The sequence below is a fragment of the Nannospalax galili genome, unplaced genomic scaffold, assembly GCF_000622305.1.
Source record: "Nannospalax galili isolate Female #2095 unplaced genomic scaffold, S.galili_v1.0 scaffold398, whole genome shotgun sequence".
NCBI lineage: Eukaryota > Metazoa > Chordata > Mammalia > Rodentia > Spalacidae > Nannospalax > Nannospalax galili.
Genome location: NW_008341813.1, coordinates 1,147,400 through 1,158,346, shown reverse-complemented (window position 1 = coordinate 1,158,346; position 10,947 = coordinate 1,147,400). Strand labels below are relative to the sequence as shown.

At 42.0% G+C, this 10,947-nt stretch overlaps 1 protein-coding gene across 1 annotated transcript; it reads left to right on the top strand.

Annotated features, from left to right (window-relative positions):
- Window positions 1–1,874: 1,874 nt before the first annotated feature.
- LOC103737571 (interferon-induced very large GTPase 1-like) lies at window positions 1,875–9,103 on the top strand. Its single transcript, XM_008837401.2, is given in 2 exon segments — window positions 1,875–5,781; window positions 5,784–9,103. Coding segments are annotated over 2 exon segments (7,227 nt in total).
- The last annotated feature ends 1,844 nt before the right edge of the window (window positions 9,104–10,947 follow it).

Sequence of the window (10,947 nt, the reverse complement as noted above, 5' to 3'; positions counted from 1 at the left end):
CAATACTCCGTTTATGAAAATACGAGTTTTCTGGGCAGGAGAGATGGCTCAGCACTGAAAAGTACCGGTCATTCTTGCAGAGGACTTGGGTTTGGTTTTCAGCACCCACATGATGGCTAACAACCATCTGTAACTCCAGTTCCTTTTCGATGCCCACTTCTGACCTTCTCAGGCATTGCATGACACAGGTGCACTTACACACATGCAAGCAATACACTCATACACATAAAATAAAATAAAATAAAAATTATAAATAAAATATTTAAAAAGAAAGTACAAGCTTTCCTGCCTGTACATCCCAATTCTTCTAGCCTCAATCTATTACCCTCCAAAGACACCTCTAAAATTTTCAGGTTTTGTTATAGCAACAACCCACTCCCCATTTTTCTGTGGTATCAATTTTTGTCTACGTCTATTTAAGGATGCCATAACAGAATACTTTAATCTGGTCTGAAAGATGGGATATCCAAGACCAGGCTGTCAGCATCAGAGTGAAAGAAACAAATGGGACCAAACTTCTATTTTTATAACAGCATTAATGTCACCTTAAAGTGTCTCAGATCTTAATATTAGAAAATGGCAAGTAAGGAAAAACATGAGTTTTAGAGAGGACAAACACTCAAACCGTAGCAAATGTGTTGACCATTATTGCAATCCAACAACAGCAGGAAGAAGGCACAATCTAAAGAAGAGACATAGCCAGGGGGCACAAAATGAAGTGAGATTTAATCAAACTAAATACTGCACTAAATTCATGTTAGTATAAGAAGAAATAAACAGGACACTCACTGGCCTGGAGATAGGGTAGTATAGTTCAGTAGGACAACGTGATCAGAGAAAAGGAAACTGGGATAAGCTAGGAAGTTGAAATGCGCTCTCTGCTCTCGTTGGCTGTACTAAAGGCAATGAAGGGAGGCATTTACAGGAAAACTGATGAAATACCAGATACAGATGAGCACTTGGGTCTACATACACAGGTGTGGATGGCATCAGTAAACAGTTTTTCATGTAATACAAAGATGATATTAACAAAGGGAAGATGAAGAGTAAGAGCAACTGATGAAAACTAAGTTAGTACTATATCTAAATGCAGGAGAGAAAATTAATATTGCGAGATGGCCTACAAAGAAGTGACAGAGCCAGGCAGGGTGGTGTACACTCATAATCCCAGCACTTAGGAGGCAAAGGAAGGAAAATCATGAGTTGGAGCCCAGCCTGGGCTAAATAGCAAGTTTCAGGTCAGCTATATATCAAGACCCTGTCTCAAAGGAAAAAAAAAAAGGTGGGCAGAGAAACAGGACTGGAACCAGTCAACACAGGTTTCACATGAACTAATAGTAATAGAGAAAAGATAATCAACCGATGATATCAGTTCTTTCAAAAAGCATCAACTGGGCCGGGTGTGGTGGTGCACGTCTTTAATCCCAGCACTTGGGAGGCAGAGGCAGGCGGATTTCTGTGAGTTCAAGTCCAGCCTGGCCTACATAGTGAGTTCCAGGACAGCTGGGGCTACAGGGAGACCCTGTCTCAAAAAGACCAAAAAAAAAAAGCATCAACCAAGCAAACTCTTACATATTTTCAAACACCATCCCTCAGGTTAATGGCCTCAAAGTAACAGATTCTCTGCAAAAGGAAGTGCAAAAATCAGGCAAAGTGGCAACTTGCCACAGCATCTAAAAAGACAATCCATGTTGGGAACACCCACATTGATAGATTTCACACATTAAAAAGTTGTTTTTAAAATATCATGGAATAACTAAGGGAGATAGAAAAAGACAAACAGACTTGAAACATTAATAGTTCACTCTTTGACCATGCAGCTGACTCTTCCCAAGGTCAGAAACTGACAAAATCTGTCTGATTTTCACACAGAGATGGCCACAGGAGATGACAGCGCTAATGAGCCTCAGCTCAGAGGCAAAAACAGGCAAAACCTCCAGGAGATGCTAGCAGAAGTGGGATTGTCTGCTGAATCCTGGCTGCCTAAATTTGAGGAACACCTGGCTGTGATCTGTGACCAGCCCTTAAGCAACTTAAAAGAAAAAGACCTCCAGAAGCTGAAATCCCAGGCACAACACCCATGGGAGAAGGTGGCTCTGGAGAAGCTGTTTGACCTCTCTCAGTCAATGAGTCCTCCAGGGTTGCAGGAGTCTCCCGGGGAGAGGATGAAGAAAAGGCAGAGGCAGGCAGAACAGGCACTTCATGCGCTGAGGGACTTGCAGTCAGAGGGGAAGCACAGACAAGAAGAGGCAGTGAGAAGGAAAGAAGCAGAGCTGAGACAGGCACTGGAGATCCCTGAGGAGTGCTGGCCCCTGCCTGAAGTGCCCCTAAGAGAAGTCACTGAGGACATGCAGGGACATCTCAGTCACATGGAGCAGACACTGGCCCACAGGCAAAACCTCCCAGACAGAGATCTGGTAAGATGGGCCTCTGGAGGACTGGCCCTGCAGGGAATTTACAAGACCAGCCACCAAAGAGACCTGATAGAAAGGAGAGAAGAGCTACTCAGTGTCCCCAGGGAATTCTCACTCTTTGGTCCAGAGCAGGGCACATGGATAGAAACAAAGGAATTTACATCTTTCCAAGAACAAGCCATGTTGACCCAGATTATAGAGAAGATGGGCTTCAGTTTAACCTCCTCAGTAAAAGGTGGAGGCTGGGGATTTAGTTTAGAAGGTGGTATGGATCAAAGCAAACAGTCAGAATCCATGGACACCCACCAATCACATTCAGAGCACTCTTATTTCTGCTCATGCAAGTTCAACTATATCTCCCTGGCCACCTGCCACTTTCCCATTGATCAGCTCCAACTTTCCAATGCTGCTCTCCAAGAACTGAAAAGCATTGAAGAACTTCTGAGTCAGGCTATACTCCAAGATAGAGGCCCCTTACTGAGGCACAGGACTGAAAGCTTCTTCCACAGGTTTGGCTCTCATGCTAACCAGGGCCCTGTGCATCTGGGAGGAATCTACTGCTGGAAGGCCATTGCAGAGGGTTTCAAAAGTGAGCAACTGACTGATGTGAAGCAGCAGGCAGCAGAGGCCCTGGATATATACATAAGGGGCAGCTACAGTGGCTTTGGAGTTAAAGTTGCTGCAAGTATGAATATGTCAGACTCACATTCAAAAACAGCCCCTCAGAAAAGAACTTGTCAAAACCTTCAAACCGAAGTTCAGTTATCTGTGGCCCAGACAGGTGGGCCACCAGAAGCTGAAGGAATTGTCCAGTGGAAAGCTGGCCTTGTTGCCAGCAATCAAACCTGGTCTGTCATTGACCGAGGACTTCAGCTGGTTCCCATTTGGGACATTATCCTCTCCAATCACAGAAGTGATTTTAGGGACCCCCTTCAGGTGGCTAACTGCCTGAAAGACAACTACACTGCACTGACTGGCCTCCCTGCTCAAATCCAGGAAGGAGAGGAATTACTTAGTGCTGGAAAAGAAGCGAGGCTTTTTCTAGAAGATGTGAAATCTTGGGAAGTTTCTGATCCTGAAGAGCAGCTAAAGAAGCTGATAGATTTCATGCAAACAGTGAGTCAAAAAATAAAAAGTTATGACATTTGGATTAATACTTGCCTCACAGACTGGGATCTCCAGAATTTTCTAATAAACACTGTCAATTTTTGCAAGGAGTCATCCACTCATAAAACTCAGTTTATTAAATCTCAATTGTGCAGCCTTCTAGAACCTCATGTCTACAAAGTGACAAACTTTCCTCAGGCACAGTCCATCCTGCAGTGGATCCAACAGTCAGAGCCAGAGGAAGAGCAAATCAAAATCACCCAATTTTCTGAATTCATTAAAACCCTAAAAGAAATTGAAGAAAACTTCATTGTAGCTAATGTCAAATCTGAGTCCCCAGAAACAGTGAAGGAATCTCAAAGAAAGGCCACATACGAGGTCACCGTAGCTCTCAGCACCTTCTTGAATCATCTCCGAGAAGCAGAACAGCCAGACATGCAACTCCTGTTGCTCTCCATTGCAGCTGCTGCAGGCTACCAGTCAGCAAACAGTATCTTTCAGCATCTCCTTGGGCACAATGAATTAAATTTCCTACTGGATGAAATACAAACTGTCCAACATAAATACCAGGAGCTCAAAAATATTCACATGTATAGAGCCCAGGCATTCCTGATGCTCACAGCTCTGACAGCAACAGTTGGAGTCAGAGCTATTCCTCCAGAAGAGAAAACACAACGCTTGGCACTAATAAGACAACACATGGGACAATTGTTGTCTACAGAAGTTGTACATGTCCTCACAAAACATGGAGCACATCATGACTGGGAAAATCTAGAGAAAGAGTTGAGATTACTCATTGATGGGGATTATAAGGCCACCATCTCTTCTCTGCAAATGGATGAGGTAAAAAAACAATTGCAAAGTCTCTGCCATGAAAGGAAAGAATCTTATAAACAACAAAATAATGAAAACAACAAAAAGGAGGTGATAGAAAATGGGGCTTTTCTTGACTTACTCCAGCGTCTAGACCTAGAACATTACTACCCAAAAAGGATGAGCAGAACTGACTTCCACCTGATCTACAAGACTTCCGTGTACAACACCCAGCCCAAATCTGAACAGGAACTGCCCTTCTATTTCCTACAAAAGCTACTGATGCTGGACTATGGATTCAGACATCTGGTCTTCAAAGATGATGAAAACATAGAAAACCAGGTCTCTACTGGTTCTTCCAATCAAGAAATAGAGGCTTTTGATCCATATGAAGAGGTCTTTGAAGACAGTGATAATCTCACTAAATCTTCAGCCACTGAGTCTCAGCCCCATATCCACCCAATGGATATCCAGATGGCCATTTTTCACTGTGCAGATGATCTTACCCGACAATACATTTTGGCAAAACTTTCCATTTGCCAATATGCACTTCCCCTTGTTGTGCCAAATCCCAACACTTCTCAGATTGAATTCTCTCTCTGGTCTCTCAGGCAAATTAGGAAAAGTTGGCAAGGTGCAAGTAAATCACCACAGGACCAGAGCTACAGTCACAAGAATCAGCCGATGTGCAGTGTCTCTGCCCCCATTGTGTCCTTCATTAGAGTTGGAAATGGCCTCTCTGCTTCGAAATCTCAGATCATGAACTCTCTGCTCAGTAAACGTAAACATGATGTGTTTTATCACAGACACTGCAGAGGAAGCAGCAAACACTGTGTCTTGATGGGGGGAGTGGTGGAAATCTGCTGGTTCTGTCCTGGGGGCGCAGGTGAGGACAGATTCGACAACTGTGTGGCCTTCACCAATCTTCACGGAGATGCCAGGGAGCATGAGCAGCAGCTGGCCTTCCTGCAGGAGGTCTCCTCTGTCATCGTGATCCTCATGTCAGCTTCTGATGACAGTAAAGAGAACCAAACACTCGTCAGAGACCTGTGTGAGTCACCAATACCTTTGATTTGCTTACTTGATGACAAAGAAAACATCATGACTAATAATACTGGCAAAAGGGTGAGAATTGGGGTCAGGAATAGAAATGAGGCATTATTAACAGAGAAGCTCACAACCACCATAAAGCATTTACTAGACCTCTCAAGCACTGCTGTTAGCATAGAGGACTGTTCAGAGGTGGCTCGAATACAAGGGTTCCTTGTTGATGAAGACCAGAGAGACTGCAAGGAAGCCAAAGAAAAGGCAGAGACAATAATGGCCCTTTTAGCAGAATCGAAGCTATCTCAAATAAAGGAAATCTTCCTGCCTCTCCAGGGACAACTATGGCACCTTTGGTGTGAAAAAGACAAAGAACTGTATCATCTGAGAGAAAAGGGAAATCGGAGAAAGCTTTTCCTCTCAATGATGTCATGCTCTCTGTCCTTACAATCCTTCAAGAAAATTCAGAAATGCACAACAAACTCTACTTCTTGCAGTGGCTGAGTCTCTTTTGTGAGAACCTGGCAACAGGACACTTGGAAAAGTTACGTGAGAACCAAAGATATTTGTGGTCAAAGGTACAAGTTGAAAAACAGAAGACACAAAAGAGCAACTCACTGACAAGATGGCAAAGTCAGATAGAAGCCATCTCCACAGAGATTAATGACTGTACCTTGGGAATTGAGCAATTACTCAGAGAAGTATGCCAGATCTATGAAGCTCTGGAAGAATCTTCCTCCACTAGAGATAGCCTTTTTCTCTGCCTCCCTCAGATTGCTGCAGACCTGATGATCTCTGGTGTTCCCATTGAGCTGATGGATGGGGATGCTTCATATGTGCCTCTCAAGTGGGTGGCAGCTGTTTTTGACAAGATCTCAGAGAAACTTGGAGACAAGCAGCTGTTTGTTCTCTCTGTCCTTGGCCTGCAGAGCTCAGGGAAGTCCACCCTGCTGAATGCCCTTTTTGGGCTGCAGTTCACAGTCAGTGCAGGCAGGTGCACCAGGGGGGCCTACATGCAGCTCCTGAAGGTGGAAGAGACATTCACAAAGGAACTTGGCTTTGACTTTGTGCTGGTTGTAGACACAGAAGGACTTCGGGCCCCAGAACTCAACAACAAATCCCAGAACTGGGACAATGAGCTGGCAACCTTTGTCATTGGACTTGGAAACTTGACTCTGATCAATATTTTTGGGGAGAATCCCTCAGAGATGCAAGATATCCTACAGATAGCTGTCCAAGCCTTTCTGAGGATGAAACAAGTGAAAATCTCCCCCAGTTGTCTCTTTGTCCATCAGAATGTGGGAGAAGTTACAGCTAAAGATCAAAATATGGAAGGACGAAGGTGCTTAGAGCAGAGACTGGATGAAATGGCAGTAACAGCCGCAGAACAGGAAGAGTGCTCAAACGTCACCCACTTCAGTGATGTCATCAAGTTTGATGTCAATAATCACGTCTACTATTTTGCCCACCTGTGGGATGGCAATCCCCCAATGGCCCCTCCCAATCCTCGCTATAGCCACAATGTTCAGGAACTGAAGAGCAGAATTCTGTTGACTGCCCAACAGGAATCCAGAGGAAGCATCATGAAGATCTCAGATGTCAAATTCCGGGTTCAAGATCTGTGGAGAGCCTTAGTAAATGAGAACTTCATTTTCAGTTTCAGGAACACTAGAGAAATCATGGCCATGAGCAAGCTAGAAACCATGTATAACCACTGGACTTGGGAGCTGAGAAGTCACATGCTGGACTTACAGAACCAGTTGATCAATCAGATTCAGAATGGAAAAGTTCAGGCACTGAAAACAAGCATATTTGAGGCTCCAGTTACAGAAAAGTATACAGCAATTAAACAAGAGCTTGAAAAATATTTTACTGAAGATACAGATAGCGAAATATTGATTCAGTGGAAATCAAATTTTGAAAATAAATTAATAATCCTTAAAGAGGCACTTATTTCAGACACCAGAAGAAAAGCAAATGAGCTTATTCATTTCAAAAAAAATCAAGAAAGGCTGGATAAGAAAAAGACAAGTTATGAAAATGAATTACTGGAAAGAAGCAGAAAGTTGGCTTTAACTGTAAAGGGTAAAGAATTAAGTGAAGAAGAATTACATGAGAAATTCAATCAACTCTGGAAAAAATGGGTCTGTGATGTATCCTCAGATCTCCCTCCAATCACAGAACCTGACATTGATGTAGATTCTGAAAACATCCTTTGGGAATATTTCCAAAAGGAGATAAACATGGTGGACATCCTGAAGAGAAACTCTAGAGATAAATTTCAAATCAATTATGAAGAGCATGTAAAAATGAATAAGAAGTATAACTTCATGACTAGGACATTAAAGGCCTGTGATAGGGAATCCATTAATGTGACTACTGACCACATTATTTCAAGATTTAATGAAACTATCGACAATATTCTTAGGCAACAGTGTGATTACAATACAAGCTATTTCCATGAAATCCTAAGAATAATAGAAGAAGAAGTGAAATCTGCACCCACTGAGGAAAGATATACATTTACAGGCAAATACAACATTGAGTTGTCTTTATGCCTATTTCGAAGAGCATCAAAGAGCTTTAAGGAAATGCATAAGGCATTCAAGAGAGCAAACGATCCTGTAAACTATCTGGAAAGCAAGAAAGATGATTTCTTCATGAGTTTTAAGATCTCCTGCCAAGGTGCGACCTCCATCAAAACATTTGTTGATTTTTTGTGGCACAAGCTCACCCCTGCTATCTCTGCCACCATAAAGGGCAAAATGATCATTAAAATTGCTGGAGACATGCAAGCTACCTGCCCTGCATTCAATGGGAACAGGGCTAACCTGGAGAAACACGTTCTCATTTCTCTGGCAGAAGAAGAAAACTTTGATAATTACTGGCAATACCTTCATTATACAAAATCCTTTTTTAGCAGCTATATTGAGAAACATATTAAAAGATACTGCTCAGATGAAGGCAGTGAAAAAATACAAACCTTCTTAAAAATGAGTTTAGGTGATATCAAGAATGCCATCCTCTCTGCCATTTATGAGTCCACAGCAGTAGCTAAAGATGAAAACAGCACTGCATCTGGGTGGTTAGATCTGTTCTGTGATCACCTGGGGAGCAATTTGATCTTCCCACGAAGAGACTTAATAAGCATTGAGCACCAGGAGATAAAGGACATTGAGTTTCTCAAGGAAGCCATGAGTGCAGCTTTGGATCCCGCAATGAGGAAAGTAGAAGAGAACTGTTCAGTTATGCCCATAGATGAAATGGTTCCTGAAATTGAGAAAATTCTATCTGAACACCTCTGTGGCTGTTGGAAACAGTGCCCCTTTTGTAATGCAATTTGTACAAACACCATTCCTTCCCATGAAGGAGACCACAGTGTGCCCTTCCACCGTCCTCAGGCTGTCAGTGGATGGCATAAGCATAAGACAGAACACTTTGTCATTGACTGCTGTACTAGTTCAGTAGCAAGTGACCGCTTTATGCTTTTGGGAAATAACCAGGAAATTCCATATAAGAACTACCGCCAGGCGGGAGGGGATTATGCCTCATGGAGCATCACCCCAGATTCATCCACTCAGCCATACTGGAAATGGTTTGTCTCACATTTCAGATCAAAGCTAGAAGAAAAATACCAGAAAAAATTTACAGATACAGGTGAAATCCCTGTTGCATGGGCCACAATCACAAAGGAGGATGTGCTCAAAGACTTGAAAGAACAATAGTATTCGATGACCACAAGAGAGCCCCAGTACCTCACAAAAAGTCAGTGTATCTAAGTAATTCTAAATTACTTCCTCTTTACAAGAATCTCCAGTATTTCCATTTTTAGAATGAAATGTACAAAAACTTGATGATTTCCTATGAAAGGTCTTCGATTCTCTCTACCTCAATTCCCTCTAGGTTAAAATCAAATTACCAGGCCTAGAGGGATGGCCCAGCAATTAAGAACACTTGCTGCTCCTACAAAGGACCCAGGTTTGGCTCCCAGCACTCATACGGAGGCTCACAATCATCTCTAATTCCATCTCCCAGAGACCCAGCACCCTCTTCCGGCTCCAGGGGCATCAAGCATGACATGATGCATATATATATGCAAAACACTTATACACATAAAACAAAAAAAAATACCAAAATATGTGAACATATGATAAAATCTTTTTAAAAGACTTAATTCAGGACTGGAGAAATGGCTCAGCAGTTAAGAGCACTGACTGCTCTTGGAGAGGACCCAGGCTCGATTCCCAGCACCCACATGGAAGCTAACAACAGTCTGTAATGCCAGTTCCAGGGGCTCTGATGTCCTCTTCTGACCTCTGAAGGAACTGAACAACACAGGTGCACTTATTATGCACATGTAGGCAACACACATACACATAAAAATAAAAACTTTAAAAAGACAATTCATACTTTAAACCACGATTCTGAATTTTTTAAGTACATAATGACAGATATTATCACTATTAATTTAGGGACATTGCTGTCAGTTAAGGCAGAGAGGCCAAGAAGAGCAGGAAAGGAATCACAAAGGCTGTCTGTGAGCAGCTACCACAGCGATGAACTCTGCAACATCAGATCTCTTAGATGTGCATTACTCACAAGTGGACTCTAAAAGTTAGAATTTAGAGAAGTAGAGAGTACAATGGCAGTTATCAGAGGCTGAGGGGAAAAGGAAAATGTTGGTTAAAGGGAAGAAAATCTCAGATAAATGAGAATAATAAGTTCTGGCAATGATAGTTAATAATGTACATTTTGAAACTGCTAAAGGAGTGGATTTCAAATGTTCTTATACCTAAAAGTGATTAGTATGTGATGTGATGGTTATGTTAATTTGCTCATATGTTTATATGCTGATTCAACATCATATTAACCCAATCAATATATATAATTAAAACATTAAATTCAAAAATATAAATGTGTGGGTTACTTAAGATTGAAAACTGTACTGAGATTTTTAGTTTGTTTTGGTATTTTGAGGCATATAGTCCAGGCTAACCTCAAATTCAATGTGTAGTCATGGATGACCTTGATCTCTTGATCCACCAGAGCCAGTTTGGATCAAATCCAGCACTTTATGCATGTTGCAAGCACTCTACCAACAGCTACATCTTCAGCATGCACTGAGAAGTTTTGAAAGGAATATCTTTTTCTTAGAAGAGAATATGAATACAAGAAAGTCAAGGGGTTGAGATGTATCTAATGTTGATGCCCTTACATTTGGGGATGATTGTCATTTGGACTTTGGAGAAAAGCATGTAAATTTTTTCACCCTTCCCTTAAAATTGCAGTTCTCTTTATTCAAACACTTTGGTGAAGTCTGAGAAAGTCATTCAACACTCTATGCTAGTACTGTAGTGCATGAGTTGACAAGATAGGGTAGGAAAGTGTGTTCTGATGACTAATACAGTCATAACTACTAGTGCACTGTAGTGACAGTGCCTGTGGACACACAATCACTGTCAGGTACCGTAACAGTGAAATCATAGATTTCTCATGATCCATCAGGGAATAAATTAATTACTCTATGAAAAACATTTGGAACTGTGCAACACAGAGCATAAGTACCTGC